Source organism: Alnus glutinosa, chromosome 1, assembly GCF_958979055.1.
Source record: "Alnus glutinosa chromosome 1, dhAlnGlut1.1, whole genome shotgun sequence".
In the NCBI taxonomy this organism is placed as follows: domain Eukaryota; kingdom Viridiplantae; phylum Streptophyta; class Magnoliopsida; order Fagales; family Betulaceae; genus Alnus; species Alnus glutinosa.
Window position 1 is genome coordinate 6,732,597 of NC_084886.1, and position 22,096 is coordinate 6,754,692.

At 36.7% G+C, this 22,096-nt stretch overlaps 2 protein-coding genes across 4 annotated transcripts; one reads left to right on the forward strand and one right to left on the reverse strand.

Annotated features, from left to right (window-relative positions):
* The first annotated feature begins 515 nt into the window (after positions 1 to 515).
* On the forward strand, positions 516 to 7,868 carry LOC133869065 (uncharacterized). Of its 2 annotated transcripts, none has more exons than XM_062306047.1 (11): positions 516 to 845; positions 1,786 to 1,942; positions 3,271 to 3,568; positions 3,900 to 3,983; positions 4,081 to 4,392; positions 4,723 to 4,858; positions 4,986 to 5,148; positions 5,558 to 5,686; positions 6,705 to 6,899; positions 7,043 to 7,165; positions 7,583 to 7,868. In XM_062306047.1, the coding sequence occupies exons 3-11, from the start codon at positions 3,286 to 3,288 to the stop codon at positions 7,718 to 7,720; spliced, it is 1,563 nt and encodes a 520-aa protein (XP_062162031.1). In that variant the 5' UTR covers positions 516 to 845; positions 1,786 to 1,942; positions 3,271 to 3,285; the 3' UTR covers positions 7,721 to 7,868. The 2 variants fall into 2 exon arrangements, with proteins under 2 accessions (XP_062162031.1, XP_062162025.1); XM_062306041.1 differs by having other exon boundaries at positions 517 to 845; positions 3,171 to 3,568.
* Positions 7,869 to 13,168: 5,300 nt separating this feature from the next.
* On the reverse strand, positions 13,169 to 17,501 carry LOC133869079 (probable WRKY transcription factor 4). 2 transcript variants are annotated; one of them, XR_009900409.1, is made up of 5 exons: positions 16,634 to 17,501; positions 15,323 to 16,053; positions 15,067 to 15,225; positions 13,872 to 14,227; positions 13,169 to 13,484 (listed from the first exon to the last, which is right to left on the reverse strand). XR_009900409.1 is itself a non-coding variant. In XM_062306051.1 (4 exons), exons 1-4 carry the CDS (start codon positions 17,090 to 17,092, stop codon positions 13,945 to 13,947), a joined length of 1,632 nt encoding a protein of 543 aa, XP_062162035.1. In that variant the 5' UTR covers positions 17,093 to 17,501; the 3' UTR covers positions 13,574 to 13,944. The 2 variants fall into 2 exon arrangements, 1 of the variants encoding a protein (XP_062162035.1); XM_062306051.1 differs by lacking the exon at positions 13,169 to 13,484 and having other exon boundaries at positions 13,574 to 14,227.
* Between the last annotated feature and the right edge of the window lie 4,595 nt (positions 17,502 to 22,096).

Here is a 22,096-nt window from a genome sequence, read left to right on the forward strand (position 1 = left end):
GAGTCTTTGTTACGATGTTATTGTTAATACATTTGTTAATTTGTCACACGAGATGAGACCATATTATTCTCACATGAGACCATATTATTCCACAGATTTTTTTATATCACTTATTTATATTATATGCATGACATCCCTACACAATGAAGAAGTAAGAAAAGATTAAGAAAAAAAGAAAAGAAAAGAAAAAGAAAAACAATAAATTAAAGTTACCATGGAATGGAATCAAGAAGATAACATAAAATCGTGCTACACATTTATTCAATGAACACGGCCGCCTAAACACGAGCCAAGTGTGATTAACACATTATTATCTTTGCTTTGTCCACTAAAAATAAATAAATAAATAAAAGAAGTCCCCGTATTAAATTAAAGGAAATTGCTTTAGCCTTTAATACTAGTTTCCTAGTTTCCTAATTTCATATTTTATTTGAAAACCAATATATATATATATATATATATATATATTTGAGCTCCGCGTCTGTGATTGTGACTATAAGATGTAATGTGATTTTTGCCCGCGAAATATATAAGCCCTGGCCAGATACAAGGAATAGGAAGCAAAAGATAACCAGGAACAACGTTGGACTTTGAGAGAGAGAGAGAGAGAGAGATTTGTAAAGGAGCGGCGAAGAAGGGAGTGGAGTCCGAGTACAGCGGAGTTTGTGTGCGTTGTCTCTTCTTCGGTTTCTATCTGGAATTCGGAGGTGTTGGTGGTTGGACTTTGAGATAGATAGAGAGACAGAGAAACAGAGAGAGACGGAGGAATCTGAGTTCCTCAATGGGAACGACGATTCCTCCCTTCATTCATGCCGGAATTATTCAACTTTCTTCATTATCCTTAGGTCTCTCTCTCTCTCTCTATCTCTTTTTCTTATATGTTTTCTTTTCTATGCATGTCCTGTATATGAAAATATGCGTGACGGCCGTACAAACAGAGGTAATTGTTTTGATGATTTTGTTCAAGTTTGACGTTGATGAATCTGGTGATGAGAAAAACCGATCAGCGAGTGGTTTAAATGCATGTCTTTGATGGCGAATTCGGGTTTCCATAACATTCTTGGTTTCTTCCTGTTTTTAGTTGCAGACAATTCGGGTTCTGTAAAACAGTTATGGAAACGTATAATCTCGTATAATTTCATATTTTTTAAAAAAATTCGACCCTTTTTTGCTTCTTTATTTTTTACAATCCAAGTTAAAATCATTTCTTTCTTTCACGTTTCCTTGTTTTATTTTCATCTATTTTTCCATCTGTGTTTATACTTTAACTATATGATTATATATTTTCCAAATTTGGTATTTCATTAGTTGAAGATTTTTACTTTTGTTACTTTGATTTTCACATGACTTGCATTTAGTGTTTCTTTATGGTTTTCATAGCACATCGCAAATACTTAGCCTTATTACTACATAATAAAGTCCAATTACTGCTCATTTTTTACTAATATATACTGGTTCTTAAATTATCAGGTTCTGTTTGTCCTATCTTTCTCTTACATGACAGGGACTTATGGCAGTCCATTTGCATATTTTCTGTTCTGTTACAAAATATTTGATGTTAGCCGATAGTTCTAGAGAGAGTAGTAATTTCTGAAAGAATCCATTGACATATGCTTCCTGATATGTTAGTGGCTAGCTATATTTTGTTTTTCTGGTCAAAATTTGGCATTCAAATGCCAATGGTAAAAAATGATCTCATTTTTCAAGTTTCATGTAGTTGTAATTAGACCTTGCATAGTTCTTCTACTACTCAATTTATATTTAACTTTTTATTGTGGCTTTCAGGTTTTCTGCTCCAAAGCCGGAGTAGGATCATGTGATCCCAGTGACACATCAATGTGATTACTCATCCTATAAGTTTACTCTTCTTCCCTATACGGTAACTCATGTGCCTGGAAGCTAACCAGAGAGGCAAAGGGGTCTCTCTGGAAAGGTGTTGAAGGTATGCCCTTGTTTTAAGAAAGAGAAAATTGGAATTTTTTTTTTCTTGATAAAAACAAAAAGAATAGGAATTGTCTTTATTAATGGATAACTACAAAGCTCAATCATGGAACTGGACACGCCAGGGCCAAGTTCTTAGATATGGGAAATCTTACTTTACATGTTAGCCATTTTGCTTCCTTCTATGTGAAGTCCAAGTGTCCATAGAAGGTTCACCATGCCTAGTGTTTTAACAGTGTAGTCTGCAATCTTTCAAGGGAATGTCAAATTTAGTTAAAAGACTTTGGCTACTGGGAAACATATTTTGTCAAATGATACACGCTTGATGCATGTCTACCTATTTTCTACTGTTATTCACCAGAGCATTTATGCTATGTAAGCCGACCTGGAGCAATTGTTTGGTTCTGTTATGACATACCTATGAAAATTCTCTAAGGACCTTACTAATCTTCTGCTATTTCATCCATCTCCATCCAGCCCTGGATTTTATCATTTATATTCATTATTTACCCTGGTTTTATGGTTTATTTAGAATCTTTCTTGTGAAAACTTCCAGAGTGTTCATCTAGGAAATAATTAACCCTCAATTCATGAAATTATTTGCTTGTAGAAATCATGGGTAGATGTGGCCTTGAAGTAATAATTGAAACATGCTAACTAACGAAGAAAATGTGTTTCAGATTCCAACCTGCTTGCAGTCAGTCCAAAATTATTTCATTTAAGGATCAATTTGATGATCCTGTTTATGTTCATTATGATTTAGAAGAGTTTGATTACAGAATTAGGCAGCATTTGAACCAATTGTCTGGGAAGATGAACTTTGTTGTTATCATTTAAGTTGATGGTTCTTGAGGCAATTATTAACTGCTAATGTTTTTTTTAAAAAAATCTGCCATGTTGGTTTGGTTGAATTTCTCATGTTTCACATTTACTAAATTATTTTTTCTGCTTAATGATTTTCTGCAGATGGCTTGAAAAATCCAATAGTTTGCATGTTTATGATTGTCTGGCCTGTTTGAATCCTAACTGGGAGGAAGTTATTGAATTCTGCATTCACCCATCCTACATACATTTTTTCTTTTTCATCTGTAAACAGCTTATTGCTTTACTAAATTGATATGATCAGTTGTGAATTGGAAAGATGAAGCTTGCTCCGATTTAAAATTGGTCAAGTCTCCTGCATACTTTTTGTTTACGATTTACTTAATCAGTGATTTTATTGCTGGAAGGCCTGGTAGGTTTTTTGTTTCACATGGAGGTTATATCTGCTGTGCCTGATTAATCATTGAAGTTGGCACCTTATATGTTTGTCGTAAGTGGGATTTGTAGAACATAGTTGTCACAATGGGTGGCTGTGCCTCAAAACCAAATAGAAGAGTTAACACGCCGAGGAAGTACTTTCGTAGATGTAGAAAAGGCCATGGAAAGATTTCCACTTCTATTTCTGATATACCTATTAAAGGGATTGGTGATGCTGGAAATTGTGTAAGAGACTTTGCTGTTAGTGAGTTTGTTCATCTCGATTTTGAGAAGGGTGCTACGACAACCTGCAAGAGATCTGAAGTTTCTAACAGGACATTTCATCTCACTCAGCTACAATGGAACCATAGTCAAATCGATGCAAATGGTATCTTCTTTCTCTCTGTTATTAGGGCAATTTGGTAATAAAATAAGGAAAGATGAAGATATCTCAAAAGGGTACCTAAACATCTATAAAGTTTAGCGGAGAGGTAAGGGGACATATACTATTAATTTTAAAGAAAGGGTTCGAAAACATGATTGGTTTAAATAGGAAGGATAGAAACTTATAAGTTTACCTTTTATAACAAGAGTTATATGAGATTTTTTTAATTTAAAATTACATAAACATTCTTTGGTAGTTCTTGCCAATTTTAGAACTTGTTGGATGGGCTATTCGCCTTCTTCCCTCTAGTTGACACGAATGCCTTTTATTGCAGGAATATGCCAAGAAGAAGCATGGTTTGACTCGGTTAGTATTCTAGAATCTGATTCAGATGATGACTTTAGCAGTGTACATGGAGGTAATAAATCCACATTCATCAGAACAAAGTGATTTATTTTCCATTACGCTTATACACTTTTATTTGTGACTTTGTTATTGGTCTTTTTGGATGCCAGATTTTTTTCCTTCAGTAGGTAATGCAACACAATTGCTCCAGTACGAAAGTGCATCCTGCTTTGTAGATAGTGGGTGTAAGTACGAGGGATTTTATGGAAGTTACCTGAAAATAGATGGAGGTGCACATAACTCAGGAGAGAAAACACAAGAAAACAATGTGAAGTCTTGCTTACCTGGTTTGCTTCCTTCAGTCAGTTTCAATGACAAGAGTCAGCCTTTGTCAAGTCCCCCTTCACAAAGAAAGCAATCCGCAGTTATCATGTATTCTTATAAGAGGAAATCTGTTGATGGAAATGAAAAGACTGAATACTGTAAGTACAGAGAGCTTTTAGAGTTCACGCAGTGTTTCATTTCTAGTTATTATAGATTTTAAATTTCAGCAGTATTCTAATTGTCTTGCCTAGATTTTAATTCTGCTATCGCATCTCATGGAGTTTTTGGCAGTATTATAGGCATCCTTTGGCATTTAATATAGAAGATATTTCTCGACCTTTATATCAGTTTTGGTTGAATTGTATATTTAGAAGTGGAAGAATGTATTTTAACAGTCTTATTTGTTGATATGTATACGATAAGTACATATGTTTGTATGTATGGCATGCTCTCTACTGCAATGACAAATATAAAATGTGGTCTGGCAGGTGCATCTGAGAAACTTCTGTATCGTCCCAGAGGTGGACTGCAGATTCCATGTTCACCAGGAGAGAAGCCGACTCCAGGATGCTGGTTTGCTGTTTCACCTTCAGTTTTTAAGCTCCGTGGGGAGAATTATTTCAGGCATGTGAATGAGTTTCTCCTGTCCATCAAATATGCGCATTTAGAACTATTAGTTGGTGATTTAATTTGATTATTTGTTTTCTAATTAAGGTCTTGATGGTTTAAATATTACCAATTGATTATGCAGAGATAAACAGAAGCTCCCTGCCTCAGACTGCAGTGCATACGTACCAATTGGAGTTGACTTATTTGTCTGCCCACGAAAGATAAATCACATTTCTCAACACCTTGAACTTCCTTCTGTGAAGGCACATGAGAAAGTACCTACGTTCTTGATTGTCAATATACAGGTTCTCTCTCTCTCTCTCTCTCTCCATCAAAATACCTTCATGCATGCTTAATTTTTATTCCTCGGAGTCATAAGGGTCTTTATCAATAGATTGTTTCATAGTTTATTCAGTTGCATCTATGAAAAGGACCATGCTTGTCATCTATAAAGGAAAGGAAGAAAAGACCTAATGATACCTTAAGTCAATTTTTTTATTTGTTTTTATTCATGAAATAATGGGTTTTTCCCAGAGTATACTCTTGGAAGTGATAGGGAACAAAATTTTTCTGTAGGATGGGTAATTGTAGGTTGTTCTGCCTTAGTGGATGCTCGGGGTTGTTGTGGTACAATTCAAGTGCAATATCATTAGCTTCTGTATTAACTAGTGGATCTAAATTGTGTGCTATGAATTTTTTCTGGTGTTGTTCCAGCTGCCTACTTATCCTGCTACCATGTTCCTTGGTGAATACGATGGGGAAGGCATGAGCCTTGTGTTATACTTCAAACTTTCTGATCATTTTGACAAAGAGATCTCTCCTAGTTTTCAGGACAGTATAAAGGTACTTTCTCAATCTTTCCATATAATTTCCATATCTAGTTTTTGTCATCAAAAGTTTTAGGGACAATGCTGACTTGTAAAGGTTTCCAAAGAAAAAAAATTGGTTCTTCTCTTCTAAGGGCCTTTCTTCTATTTCTCTTCTAGTATCAAAATTAAGAACATGTGCTCTGCCTTTTCTTACCCAAGTGTTATTTGGGATCAGCTACAGATCCTTGGCACTGAAGTCTTCCTCATAGCCTTAAGCTTGGTTCTTTTTGGTTTACTCTTATTTCCTCGAATGCATTTTTTTTTTGTCTACCTTTTAGAATGCACTCTTTTCGAGCATTCATTATTTTTTAGAGAACGAGAAAAGCAAATTTTAGTCTGTATTCCATTTTTCAAGCTTTCTTTCTCCGTCTTTCATTAAATTAAAGATACAACTTTCTCACAATTTGTTAATCCTCCTTCCCTCAATGCCTCCCATCCCCCTATTTCCTATCCCAAAATAAAAAGCATATTATTTATTTTTGGGTGCATATTAATTTGTAAAGAGAAGCAAAATGCTGCCTAGTTTTGTTAATCGAACTTATAAAAGCAAATCCTAATATGGGTTTGTTCAAATTAAGGCTCCATTTGTTTCGGTGTAAAATGTTTTTTGTGGAAAAATATTTTCAGAAAACATTTTAAGTCAAAACAAATGGAGTCTACGTTCATGCCATTTGTGTTGGGCCCTGCGTATTTGTTTAAAGTAAATTTTAAAAACTAAAGCAAATGACAATGTATACCTTTTTTTTCTTTTTCTTGTTAATTTTTTCTATCGTTTGCCATCAATGTATCTGACTTTATAACATTTATTCATGATATGATGCATTTGTCTAACTTTTGAGAGTGATCTTTGTTGCTTACTTGAACACATTGTCTTTCCTTTTTTCCTGACTTTATGCTTGGAAAATATCGCATCTATTGTAACATTGATATATCATTTTCTTTCCTTTTTGAGTAGTACCCTAGTCTGATACCAACATTGGTTTCTTCCCCAGAGATTTGTTGATGATGAGATGGAAAAGGTTAAAGGGTTTGCGAAGGAGTCCATGGTTCCTTATAGGGAAAGGCTAAAACTTTTGGCTGGGGTGGTTAATCCAGAGGACCTCCAATTGAGTTCCACTGAAAGGAAGCTTATACATGCTTATAATGATAAGCCAGTACTGTCACGCCCTCAACACAATTTCTTTAAGGTAAAGAAAAGTTCGTCTTTAGTTCCTAGTTCATTTTCTTCATTGATGGCATTGCACAATTCACTATGGTATACAACCATCAGCCTCTCAGCATGGGATTAAACTAACTTTGCCTGTGCTTTTTATTTTATTTTTTAATCCAGGGACCCAATTACTTTGAAATTGACCTGGATATACATCGCTTTAGCTACATATCCAGGAAAGGACTTGAATCATTCCGAGACCGTTTGAAGTATGGCATACTTGATTTTGGTCTAACTATCCAGGTATATAGTTGTCTTGCCAATTACCCTAGAGTTGAATAAAAGAACTACTTTATGCTAAGGCTTATGTTCCAACTCACTATTTTTCCCTGCACAACTAATTCAATCGAGTTATTATCTCTTCTTTTCCTTACTCATTGTTTAAAGTAGCTAGGGTAAACACTGTGTCATACAGTCATGTAAGTTTTATCTTATGGTTTAGCAAGATGGACTACATTGCATGTCTTTATATATTCTAATAGCAAGGATCAAATGGAAAATTGTGCACATAATATATCTGCTTTAGCAAGTTTGGGTATAGGCCAACTTGGACTTTGGATAGTACATGCTAGTTTGAAAAATCATTCTGAATGTTTGATGCAGCTGTTTAACGGCATTTTTTAAAAAATGACTTAGTTTTTCTTTCAATGCTGAATACAGGCACAAAAACCAGAGGAACTGCCAGAGCAAGTCCTGTGCTGTGTGCGCTTGAACAAGATTGATTTGGTTAATCATGGCCAAATACCCACAATTGTAACTCTGAAAGATGATCCATTTGGACAGACACCTGTGGATTAGTGCATTTATAGCCAATAATTCCGGCAGCAGAATAATCAAGAGGCATATTTTGTAAAAGTTGGTTCAACCATGGCCTTTGTAAAAGTAATTCATTATTTTTTGGATGCAAAAATGAATTTATCTAATAAAAGTAACAAAATCTGCTGTATATTTATTCTTTGTTGCTTTTTATCTGTGCTGTGGAATCAAAACCACTATATATTATTGCCGATGGTGATCAGTGAGGACTCTTTTAAGTCATGCCAGTCAGCTTTCTGGTTCAATAGGGAAATTTGTTCGTTGAAGGGATCAGTATGCAGTGATCATAATGCATTTCTTGCAAATTACCCATGTGGGCAGATTTATTGGTAGGAGCTTAGGGATTGGATTTAGTTTTCTCAAGGTATGATGAGAATCGTAGGAATCAGAAAGAAAAGCAGAAAAAGTTGACCGTACCGTTATGGAGGGGTTGGGCCTTGGGATGTACGTGCGTACATATATATATATAAAACCACACGTTCTTGGTGAAAAAAAAAAAAAAAATTAGAAAAAGTGTTATACAACCAAAAAGTAAAGCCCAAGTGTACAACCCTTTTTTTTTTTTTAATTATATATATATAATTAAAACCCTTTCTCTCTCTCTCTCTCTCTCTCTCTCTATATATATATATATATATATACTATTTCTTCTCTTTGTTTCTCTTCTTCTTCAAGAGAAGAAGCGGTGAAAGATGTGGAAGAGAAGAAAGAAGAAGAAGGAGAAGGGGTTCTGCGAAGGGACCAAGTGATGGCATCTGGGGCTCAATTTTTTATTTATTTTTTTCTTTCTACAATTTATGGGGTCTTGTTCTTTCTTTTGAGAAAATAGTTGCAGAGGCCTTATTTAATTTTTTTTGGGCCTTATTCTATTTTTGTGAAGATAGTTGCTGAGGCCTTATTTAATATTTTTTTTGGGGCCTTATTCTTTCTTTTGTGAAGATAGTTGAGCGACCTTATTTAAATTTTTTTTTGGGCCTTATTCATTCTTTTGTGAAGAAAGTTGCAAAGACCTTATTTAATTTTGTTGTTTTTTTCTTACAAACCTATTTTTTGGAGGCCTTAGGCGGCCGCCTAGTGGAAGAGCTGGCCCTGGCCATACGGTATCTACAACCAATTTATAGAAGAAAATCAGGGCTTATTCAAGAAATAAAATCTAGGGTTTTGCTTATTAAGGAAATGTAGGGTTTCAGCTTATTAAGGAAAGGGAATCAGTATTGCCATTACAGCCTATTAAGAAAAGTTAATCTAGGGTTTTCTATATATCCCCCGGCCCACCCTTAAAAAAACATCGTTGCCCAGTTGCCCTCAAAGTTGATGATTAATTAAGGAATTAAGGGAATCAGGCATTCAAGGTCTCATATGGCTCCCTTGTAGCATCTTCCTTTGGCAAACAGGCCCATTAATGTACGAGAACTTTTGCAACAGCTAGCTAGGTTATGATGCTTGACCATCCTATATATAGAAAGTAATGCCAGGTAATTGCTGCGCATGCATGCTGACAAAAGACCTGTTCTCCTAACTTCTTCTTGAGGCAAGAGACATTAAATACAAGGTGGATTTTCGATTTCAAAGGCAAATCAAGGCGGTAAGCAACATGACTGATATTGCACTCCAACACCTCTTGTATATATATATGGCCCATAAAGGCATAAAGTCGTGGTGAAAGCTTCCTCGATGGATGGACATTGACTAAAATCTTGTCAGATTATTGCTTCATCCGAGCTTGGGTAGCAGTGAGATATATTAATGTATTTGAGAAGCCACAAGCTAGACTTTAGTTCAATCTTGGAGGGTGCGGTTCAGTTCATCAGCAGATAAATATTATGAAATATAAGCAGGGACGATCGGTGGAGCTCGACCATGCAGTACTGCTTCGAATGGAATCATCTTGATCGTTGAGTGATAGTTGGTATTATACCGCCATTCTGCCTACGAAAGCCAAAGTGTAAATAGTTCTCTAAGCATTGGTTCAGTACGACTTCAGTTTGCCTGTACGTGTTTGAGGATAATAGGTTGTACTCATCGATCCTCCGTTGCGTTCCTTGTAGTTGGAAAAGTTCCTTCCAAAAATTTGAAGTACATATCTTAATTGTCTCGAACACTCACACTATGAACTGGGGGACACCATGCAGGTTCACGATGTTATCCACGTACAAATACTTGACCAACTGTGGCCGTAGTGTATAGGGTGTGCTATTGCACACAAATGAGCATATTTTGTGAGTCGGTCCACAACCATTAGGATGGTAGTTTTACCTTGTGATGATGGTAACCAGGAAGATCGAATCTCATTTAGCATTTTGACATGAAAGGTCTGCACTATATTCGTCCCCCATTCACAGATTGAAAGGCAGGCTTTTGAAAGATGAAAAAAAGAAAAGAAAAGAAAAAAGACGTCATTTCCTTTTTCATTTTAAATTCAAAACGTGGGCGTGGTTTGATTTTTTTAAGACATAATAGTGTTAAGTAACTAAAAAATAAGATTCTTTCTCATGTGCCTCCCTTTGTTGTTTTATCAATGCATGTTATACTAAACAATACTCTTGCTAAAAAAAGAAAGAAAAAGAAATATCGAACTTACATTTCTTTTTAGCTATTCTTGAGGACTTGTAATTTTATTTGATTTGGGATTCCGTGCCTTTTTTTTTTTTTTTTTTTTCACTTACCAAGAAGGGCCAAAGCAGTGAATCGATGATTGCGACCTTTCTTTTCAAATCTTCAAGTCTCCATCACAAAGAACTAAACGAGCGAAAAACGGCGTAATAGAGAGAGAACAATGAACATCGACTCACCATGTACCTCTCGTGCTGATGAACAACTTGCGAGCACATCCACATCCTCTGCGGCTGAACTAACTCTCTACGCAGTCATATATTCTTCAACCAGACTGATTTGAATCACTCATTCAAGAATCTCTTCTTTTTTTTTTTTTCTTTTTTTTTAATATATATATATATAAAAGCAATAAGCCAATCTCATTGAACATGTAAAGCGTCCCTTAGTATATTGAGAGTATACAAAGAAAACTCCTTCCAGAACCATTACGCCAATAAAGCCGAAATACCAACCTTTTGTGTCTCATTCTCTCTCTGTTAAGATCTTAGCTAGTGTTATCCCACCACACAACAAAGCCTAGTTCCGCCCCGGTGGTAATTCATTTATGAAATCTATGTATATGTATATCAATACTTCCTCTAGTATCGCTAATGGCTGTAATAGTCCAGGGTTTGCCACTCTTTTTCATATTTGGTGCCGACATGTCTCACATTCAACAACAAATTACTTGATATCTGTTCTCATGTCCTTCCAATAGAAGACTCTAGTATTGCGCCTGTAAGTTCGGAGAAACCCTAAATGTCTAGCACTAGGTGACCCATGGCACTCCTGCAAAACAATTGATTTGTGAGAAGTGGGAAGTCAAAACTATCCATCCCTTATACCGTAATTGATCCGAGTGCCATGAGTAATGGGGAACAATTTAAGGAAGGATCTTGCTCCAACTTTTGAATAACTTTTTGTAGTTTTGGATCTTGCTGCTCATTTTTAATATGATTGAGAGTGGCACATACTGGAATAGAAATGGCAAGGATATCTGAATGTTGAGGGATGCGAGACAAGGGATCTGCTACCAATTTCTCTGCTCCTTTCTCATAAACGATCTCATAGCTAGTCATATCACTTGGTAACCCTCATAGTCTGGAGGTTGGAGTAGTCGGCCAATGCTAGAACAGTGACTGCCATCACACTCTTCATCGTCAGACACAAACTCCCCACTATTCGGTTCTTCCACAGGTTCAATCATTTGTAATCTTCCTTGCTTGCATTGGTGTCCCCTATATCACTTCTCATCACAGTCACAATAGTCCCTAGTCGACCATTGCTTAATCTCTTCTTGTGTCAATCAAGTAACTAGAGGTTTATGAGCTGGAGTTGGGGTGATGCTACTTCCATTAGCCAGCTTATTCACCACTTTAGTTGTCCGGAAATTTTCCTAGCTCGTCGAGCATTTCCTCCTGTAGTCTTGCAAAGGAGAAGGCAGCTATGATCGTCCTTGGTTTTTAAGCCTTAACTTCTCGTCAGAGTTTTTACCGAAGTCCTTCGATGAAAGTTCCCACCAGCTGTTTTTCTGACCAACCTCAAGCTCGATTGGAGAGGCACTCAAAGCGACTTTGATATTCACTCACAATCGATGTCAGTTTGATTTTGGCTAGCTCCCCATCAACATTCTCATAGGTTGAGGGACCAAATCAAACAAGAAGCTCTTCCACAAATTCATCCCAAGTTGGCTCTCCATGGCATGCTGCCAACCAATCAAACCACTGCATTGCGTCCCCTTCGAGATGAATTGCCGCAGTCTCCACCGATGATGCATCGAGCATGTGGTTATATCGAAAGAATTGTTCTACTTAGGATATATACCTAGCCAGAGGGATCTCCACCATCCCAACGTGTGAACTCTTATTTGATACGCGAAGCTCTATACTCTTGCTCCCTCGTGATTGGTTTCCGGTGAAGCTCGATTTTCGATTGATCTAGGACTTACCCCTAAAGGTCTAGGGCTCGGTTGATGGACTCCTCAATTAATTCCTTCAGCTACTCAATAAACTTTGAATTAGATTGCAACTCGAGCGAAGCTTCTTCTTGTTGAACGTTGCTACTGTAAGCCATGGCGTTTTTTTTTTACGTCTGAAATACCAAGCTCTCTCTTCCGACTACACGTGAAAGACATAAACTTATTTTTTTTTTTTTTTGTTTCCCTTACACGAGATAAGTTGTTCTCAGAATATGATAAACTGGGGCAAGGGCTATCTTAATCCCAACGCCAAATAGCTACAGTTCAAACACCAAGACTAGAATAACACAATCCCTCAACTAGAACAAGTGTATGCCTGCATTGGAATAAGAATAAAATAAAATACACCTAGGTGGGTTTAGCCTGCAGTAGCAGCCCACATTCGAACACCACAAACAGTGATAGAGCAACAACCCACTGTCGAACACCAGCAATGCACAACGCCACTAATAGCGACAAAAGCACAACCCACCGTCGAGTACCACAGCACTGCACAATGCGCCCCTCACAGATGAGCCGCTCTGATACCAAATGATAAGAAACTACAAACTAAAATAAGAGGAATAAAAAAGAAAAGCAGAAAGAGAGAGAGAAAGAGTAGACTGTTTCAAGGGGGACAGGCCTCCACAAATTGTTAGCAATTGACTGAAAATCTTCTTCACGGAATTTGTCACACGACATCTACACCCAAATTATAGAAGAAAATCTGGGCTTATTTAAGACATAAAATCTAGGGTTTTGCTTATTAAGTATAGGTAGAGTTTCAGCATATTAAGGAAAGGGAATTGGTATTGCCATTACAGCTTATTAAGGAAAGGTAATCTAGGGTTTCCTAACAAGGGAGTGAGATAGGTGAATTGCGTGATGAAGTTTGTGCTCCATATTTGATCATTGTATCATCCCAAGATAAGATTTATGCATCATGCGGTAAAAGATTATGCTGCTGCCCAGACTTGCATCAAATTTAAGCTGGCAGAATTGGAAGAAGGCATATTGCAAAATCAGTCTCATTAAGTCCTCTCTGCAGGCACTCTATTGACTAGTCTACAATGAATAAACATCTTATCCAGTAAAGTTAGACACCAGAAGATCGGGGATTGTATTGAACTACAGCAACACCAAAGACTCCCACATGATCGAGATGTTTCTTGCATAATATTCGGACCAAACTACCTACAACATACAACAAAAATAGGAAGCAGAACTAATCAATTTAAGATAATAAGCAAATAATAAAATTTTAAAAGTAAGAAAAAAAATCATTCAACAAAATAACTCGACCAAATGCAGTAGTTACGCAACTTTATCGAACAAAAACACTTGTATTTCCATGTACAAAAGAATGCACAGAAATGTAGAATTGCAATAAGATATTGCTCATTCAACTAGTTTACATACAACAAGAATTACAGCCCTAATCCAAGCAAGTTTTGTCTTGCTCTCACTTCTCCGTCTTCTTTCCATTTTTCCTTTGTTTTGTATATGGCAGTTGGATAGGTGGGCCGTCATCAAAACTATGGCCTCAAGTGTGAAAAACAGATCTAGTAAAAGATAACTTACAGCTTTTGCCTGATAGTTGGCAAAATTTCGTGTGATTTGTCACCCACTGCTCTTCACATTCACAACACAGACGCTATGTTATCTGTTCTTCTTTCAATCGCGAGCGCGCTATTGGCTGTTGATCATTGTTCCTAAGATCCATCTGGTTCATTAAGGCATGCTTCTCGGCTACCACATTGTCTGGTTTAGGTTGCGATGCAGTGCTTGTGGCTGTGTTGTGGCTGCTACTTTTAGCGGCTGGTACGTCATGATTATGTTTTCCCTCGTATGTTGTAATGACAGCTTTAGGATCTGCTGCAGCCCTCTCAACGTGCTTACGGACGTTACATCCTGGGCTTGTGCATTTATAATAGCTCCTAGATCAGAAAAAGACGCATAAGGAATTTCCAGATAAACAACCAATGCAACAAAGAAATTAATCCAATCACTGGGAATAGACTAGCTACTTCTTTTTTTCTGAGCCATTGAGAATAGACTAATTAGGCATGACGAAAACACATTTGACATCAACACATATATATATATGTCAAAAAAGCAACTAAAAGAGTTCTCATGCAACAAACAACATGATCTTAAAGAGTCTAAATTTTTGTTTTCCTACCTATTTAGGTAAATGATTTAGTTGAGACATTGATTGACTCCCCCAGGCTTGGGTGATGCATGTACTTTGCAGGTGATTACATGCATCCATGGGGATTAGCTCAACTCAAATGGGCTAGGAATAGATACCCTAGTGTAGGGGGAAAAAAAATCAGAGACTAATGGCTGATAGATAATAAACAAGCATGAAGGTGGTCGTGAAAGTTTCAGTATAGCAAAACATGGCAGAGATGATGGAGGGTTAGAGATAGCAATGACAAGATTTGATTAAAGAGAGGCAATGTAGTATAAAATTGTGGTTTGTCAAATATGGTCACAAGAGCTGAGAGGATTTAAGTCTCACGGGGTTAAGGATTTGGCTTGGCTGAAAATTTGAATAAGATGTAAATCCCCTTTTTCATTTACAATTTTTATAAGAATACATCTACATTATCGACCTGGTGTGCAAAAAGATCTCAGAATAAGCAAACACTGGATTTGTTAAGAGATAGCTCTATGGATATGCTTTGATGAGCTAAATATAAATTGTGTAGATTATGAAGAAAATTTATACACATTGGTGAAGGGGACCAAAAGATAAGAAAAGTAGTACTACCTTGGGTAAGGATTGCCTTTGACCACTTTCTGTCCATACTTGCGCCACCTATACCCGTCATCTAAAAGATCCACTTCACTAGTCGTCTGCACAATGATTCTAGGCTCTGTGACAGTCCTATGTGAAGCAGATGGCTCTGAAACCTTGACCTCTGCACTTCTGCACAACAAAAAAAGATTGTTAAAAACCAAAACAAACTAAAAAATAATTACCCTTTGGCATGATGTTGAAAGAAAAAAAAAAAAAAAAAATCTACCGTCTCTTTGGGTTGGGTTCATCTTCATCTTCATCTCTTTCGTCTACTCCAGTTTCAGCATCACCCACTTCCTCACTATCACTTGTCCCAGATAAGTGTTCAGGTGTAGCTTGGCTAGATTCCTGACCCTTCTTAGACATTGAATAAGGAGCTATCCCTCCTTTCAATTTGTTTGAATTCCCACTTTGAACTTGGGAAGCCAAGTCCTGATTTCCCTGACTATTGGAATTTCCATTTGGATTTCCAGTATCCTTTGCACGCTTATTGGTTTGAGGTGGTTGATGGTTGTGCTGGCCCTTGTAAATTATTTCGGTTACTTGGCCTTCAAGAGAGCGCTCAACCTTTTTCTTGACAGGACAATTTGGATGTGTGCATTTGTAATAGCTTCGAGGGAATTCACTACCTTTCACCTGCTTCTGCCCGTATTTCCGCCAGTTGTAGCCATCAGCAGCAGGGTTATCAACAGTGAACGTAGAAGGTTGGGATCTCTGACCAGAATGGGAGACATCCGATGATTCATTCATTGCAACACTGGACTCTGGTACTGAGGGTGGCACCTGCTGATGTGCAGTTGCGTTGGATATAAAGGCTGGAAGCTGTGTTAATGACGTAGCAGGTGCCGCTGATAACGAAGATGAGTAATCAGGTTCGACGTGCATATGGGAATAGGCTTGTGCAGCCTGAGCTGTGACCTGTGCCAGAGCTTGCTGGTGTGTAATTCCAAAGGGTCCCTACAAGAATCATGAATCACAAACATAAGAAGCCAACACAGCATGAGTTTTGAATTCTAAACAGTAATGCAGTAGGAATGATGGGGGAACACAGAGCTCAATCTAGGAAGTATACCTCAAAGAAACCTTCAGAATTTCAAATTTGTATAAATATAAAACACAGATCTCGGCAATGTGTTCTTTTTAAATTTAATAGCTTATAAACTAAATGCCTCATAGAGCAAAGTATTCAGCTTCACCACGACAAAAAGCTTAAAAAAACAGATTTACCCTTATACAAGCTGCATCAATTCAAGGATCAAAATAGTAGATTGGAAATTAACCCTTTCAGGGATTCAGTTATCTTTAGGCTGGAAGCACATATCTGTTTCTAATTTTGTTATCATCCTCGATCACTACAGCAACCAAATTCGAACCATTTCCAAAGATCCCAGTTATATCTCCAGTCCTCCACAACGAGCAAATGAAGTTCAAATTCTAACAAGTGTTTTTCTCGGCAATCAAACAAAACGGTAAAAAATCACAAGCTTTACCAGAAAACCCCAAACGAGGTACGATAACTAGACATACTGAGAATTACCTGGCCCGGCGAGAACAACCCCGGCGAGTCGAGCAAGCCGGCGGGGCTCAACCCCGGCGGAACCGTGAAAATCGGCGGTCGATTCGGCCTGAACCGAAAGTCGTCATCTCCGGCGTCGGAACTTCTGTCGTCCGGAGGCGGGAAGCCCTGGCGCTGCTGGGAAGGAATAGACGCCGGCGAAGCCATGGCTCCGGCGAGGAGCTGAGAGAAGGACCTGCAATCGTCGGTATCGGAGAAGAAGCTGGAGAGCAGCGTCATGGGCCCCGGGCTGAAGCCCAGCCCACCCAAGCCCGGCCCCCCACCACCACCACCACCACCGCTGAATAGCGTCTCCATGGAGGAACGCGGTGGCAGAGTGATCGTAGGACGTGAAGGAAGATTATTAGCCGTCGATTTCGACGCCTGCGATGATGCTAACGATGACGTTGACGGTGGTGGCGGCTCTTCTTTCTCAGCCATTGATTTTTGCGCTCTCTCTCTCTCTCTAATATGTTTCTTTCTTCTTTTGTCTCTCTTTTCTGTTGCGTCTGTTTTTTTCGTTTCTGCTTTTGCTTCGCTTCGCTTCGCGGATCTGAACTTCAGCAAAAAAGTCCACGCCCCAGATACGCAAACAAAATCCTTTTTTACGAATTCCCCTTATCTTTTTTCTTTTTCACCCCTCTTTTGAGGGTTCAGTTTCCCCCTTCAATTGGCCAACTGCTGCGTATTGACGGTTTAGTCCTCGAAGACTTTTTTGAAGCTACCTTCGGTTTGCCATGTGTAGAAATGGCATGCACCCTTTGCAAGCTTCAACCGAGAAGACACTCTACTTCTAGTTCTAGTACCAGTACTGGTCCTGCCTTTTGGGCTTTGGGAACTCAACGGTTATTCTGTTCTGTGAATCCCCCTCACGTGGCCCCAAAGAGTAGGCTATAAAGTTTTTTTTTTTTTCTAAACAAAAATATATTATCAATTTTATGAATATTCATCTCTAGTGAACTCTTGTACATGTCCATGAAGCATCGTGCATATTTTTTTCTAGTTGATTCATTGGGATCGGGACACGTGTTTCAATCTCGCGAACAAAGAGCAAATTTGGATGACGACTCTGCCCTCCCAAACAGTCGCAATCACACAGAGAGTTCGCTGGTGTCGCAACTTGGAGGACTAGAAAAAAAATCTGTTGGCTGTTGCGGTGGGTTTTTTTGTCCGCGTGTAGGGGCAACTGTGGTGTCCAGCGACACTCATGCAGTGACCACAGACAAAGACAGAGACGACGAAAATGTCCTTGTGCGCTGACGCAGGACTTGAAAATAACGAGACTTCAAAAAGGATAAGGATTATGCAAGCAACTGTTCAAATTGCTTCCTTAACCATGCCAATTTTAAATTGTTGGAATAAATTTTAAGTTGTTCCGTCTTTTTTTTAAAAAAAAAATATTTTATATTGGTTAATTTGACATATTTTAAGTGATTTTATATGTTATTTAATTATTTTTAAAAAAAATAAAAAATAAAAATCACTTAATCATTCAACATTAAAAATATAAAATATGTGTAGAGAGTAATATTATTCTACGAAAATAAATGAATGTGAGCAACCAAAGTAAGTGAGCCTTGGTGCAATTGACAAAAAAAAATTAAAAATTATTGGGGGATCCCGATCCCCCAATAATTAGGAATTCCGGCGATTCGTCAAGCCCCTGCAATTAGGCAGGAGAGTTTGGCCACCAAGAGCCTCTTACAATTTCATGAACTTGGAACAAAAAATTGTATGGAATTTCGATCCAAATTTGGGTGGGTTACGATTTGGTTTCTTCTAGTGCTGTCTTAATCTCTAACCCTTTTTTTTTATTAAAAAAAAAAAAGAAAGATATTTTACATTCTTCCACCATTTTCTTAATATATTTAGCTAACATGGCATATTCAAATTTATTTTTTAAAAAAACAATTGGATTTATATATATATATAGAGAGAGAGAGAGATAGATCAAGAATGCACGTGCGTAAAAGGAGTGGGCAAGTAAAGTGTGAATGAATTATGAATGTACGTTTAAACCGAGAAAAAGGGGGTTATTTATGAATGTAGACATAGAGAGTACAAATGCAGTGTTCATGGCATGCAACCGAGATGTGGCTTCACACTGTTTTGACACATATTTGCAGTTGGTAGCAAAGGAAGGACACATATTTCTGCACATTTTTAATTCACTATAATTGGCCCATCCACCAGCTTGTCGTTGCAATCAATTTTTCAGTTTGTGTTCCCTTATAGCAATTACTTATAGAGTGGTCAAATTATCCGATTATCGACTATCGAAAATTTACCGATTGCCACCGAATCGACTTCGACCGTCTACCGCCTACCGAATAAAAGAAAAATCAAAAATCAAAATAAAATTTAATTCCGATTAAATTGTCGATCGGTAATCGGTAATTTTTTTTTTACCGTCGGTTATTGACCGACCCGACAATATATTTAAGCTTAAATTTGTTTACTTTTGCGGTAGTGCGGTCCGTGCAGAAAGGCAGCCATGCAAGGATTCAGGGAAAGGTAGGGAGTTAATGGTAAAATCAAGTTGAGTGTAGAGGAATCGGATAATATGATCATATGGTGGCAAGACAGTCCAGTAAGGCAATAAATTAGTAAATAGTAATGAGTTAACAAAATTATCCCATTGTACCCATTACCCAACGACCAACCCTACGTCGTTTTTCAAAGAATATATATTCATATTTTTTGGAAAACCCTAGAATCATCTCATAATCTCTCATTCTCACTTTCTCAGGTCTCAACTCTTTTGCCGCCTCCCCAAAAAAAACCCTAGAATCACTCCCAGCCGCCCGTCCGCCCACGCCCAGTCGCCCACGCCTAGCCCGCCGTCGGCCACTACATCATCTTTGATATATATATATATATATATATAATATTATGATTTGTGGTCCTTTTTTGCTCTCTTAGATTCCAGATTTGAGATTTCATTCATTCTTTTTTTTCTTTTCATTTTTCTATGTAATTACCGATTTACCGACCGAAAATTATCGAATTATCCGATTTTTTTCGAATTATCCAAGTTTTTCAAAAATCTTAGTTGTTGGAATAAAGTCGGGTATTTACCCGACTTTACCGACAAGGACGGGTCAAAAATCAAAAATGCCATTTCCGACATCTATTTATCCGATACCCACCCTTAATTACCTCCGATGGGTTCTTTTAGCAAAGAGAAAGAGAGAGAATGGAGCCTTTTCTTCTTATTTACTTTATTCGTTTTACGCCACCCAAACCCAATGGTGTATATATATTATATAATATTAATGGTGGCTCCACGAGTTAATAATATATTGCTCAACCAGCTGTAATTATAGTATGAACACCAAAAACCTCTTTTTAGGGCATGAGGGGAAAATATTATGCCAAATGATATAAAAAAATGGACATAAATTTTTTAAAAATTCATACAAATCAGCCTCTAAAACACATGAATTTTTTAAGTTATTAAAAAAGCATGTGAAAAGTACATGCAATTAAAAAAAAATATATGTATTTTTCACGTGCAAGAAACACATGTCACTATTAGAAATTAGTTTGTATGAAATTTATGTTCATAAAAAATGATAGCAATTAAAGGTATTTCAATGGTGAATATGCTTAAAGATTTAATTTCATAGATCTAGTAACGGTGTATATATTGCCACATCGTTTTAAAATTTTAAATGATCATTTAATAAGATAACTTAACCATAAAATAACTCATTTCCATTTCAACATTCTAAATTTATAATACCCCTATTTACGCCATATAATCGTTCTTGTCTCAACATGCATCTAATTTACCCAACGTATAAGCTTACAAATCTTTCTTTTGCATAAAAACCCCATTTTTCCTTTATTTTTCTTCAATAATCACGTAATAACAATAATAAGTTAATAACCCCTTAAAACGTCCATTAGCTATCGTAATAACCCTTCAATAACCTCATTAATGTATCATATTCATATCTACAAATTTAGCGAGACTACAATGATAATCGAAGCATTTCCACTTGATCATTCATTATTTGTTTCATTCGGATTAAGGGTCCGTTTGGGTTTGTGATTTCAAAAAATGCTATTTAAAATCACGATTTTAAAATGTACGATTTGAAAAAAGTAATTTTTAAAAATGCAGTTAAGCGTTTGGCAAAATCGCAATTTAACATTTAAAATTGCAAATTAGCCTTTAAAATTCTGCGTTTTCAAAAAAACATCATCTTACCTATGATTTGAAAAAGCATATTTTCTGCGTTTTCAAATTGCAATTTTTAAAAACGTAGTTTCTAAACGATTTATATTATACGATTTGGTTTAAAATCGCATTTATTGTTTACGAAATCGCAATCCTAAACGCACACTAAGAATGGAAAATACCCATTTTGTAACCTTTTCTACAACATATGTGTACTGTAGTTTTTGAAAGTGAAATTAAATCTCGACCAATAAAAAACTATAACATATATAATGTAATTTTTTTTACAGCATCTAAGCCAGATTTTATAAATAAGAGGTATTGGATGGAAGTAAGTGTAATTAGCAAAGTTTGGTAGATAGTGCTCCTTGACAATTTGCTTGTTATCATCCTTAATGCTTGAGAGAGTTTTTGTATATATTTATCTATTATGCAAAAATAACTCCCATCTTCCCAAACAGGCATATCCATTGAAGGGTATTCTATGCATAATGAGGAGAAGGTAGCACCCAGCAAGATGCTAACACCCTAATTTATTCACTTGATTTTCAAGTGTGAATTTGACTCAAAAAAAAAATTTAATTGGCCAATAATGTTTTTCAAAGTTATTTTATTATCATATAAAGTATATATCTAGACAAAGAGTTTCCAAATTCCCAAGGTTCTTTTAAATTCTAAAAAATGTTACATGAGCTTTGAGAATTATGAATATATTCTAATAGTATTGAAAAATAATTATACAACAATCATTTCCTTTTTTTAACGTGAGAAAAACAGCGTGATGGAATGAGAGACACACACGTGCGCGGAAATTGGAAATTTGGAATGGTAGGTAAAGGACCTCACTTGTAATTCTTTAATCTTTACAGGTCATTTGTAATTTGTTGAGGCATACTATTTCAATTTTTTGAGGTCCACGATATTCTTAATTTGATCAGAAAAAACTTTTCTACTTTAGGTCAATGGTTTTCCATATATGCCAAGTTATAAATTGTGCCCTTTATGATCTGAAATATTAAGCAGATTTTTTTTTTTTAATTCAATTTATGTGGCCTAATTTTAAGCCTGGCTGAGAAGGCAAGCTCGTATCCATCAAATAATTGAGGATAAACACGACAATGTCTCGCTGGTTCCATTGTGACCACACACAGCAAATAAAGGAGACAAACAAACAAATACATAAATTAAATAAAAAATATTTGTTAATTGAGAGGTTAAAGAATATTTATCCTCCTGTTTTTTTTTTTTTTTTTTTTTGA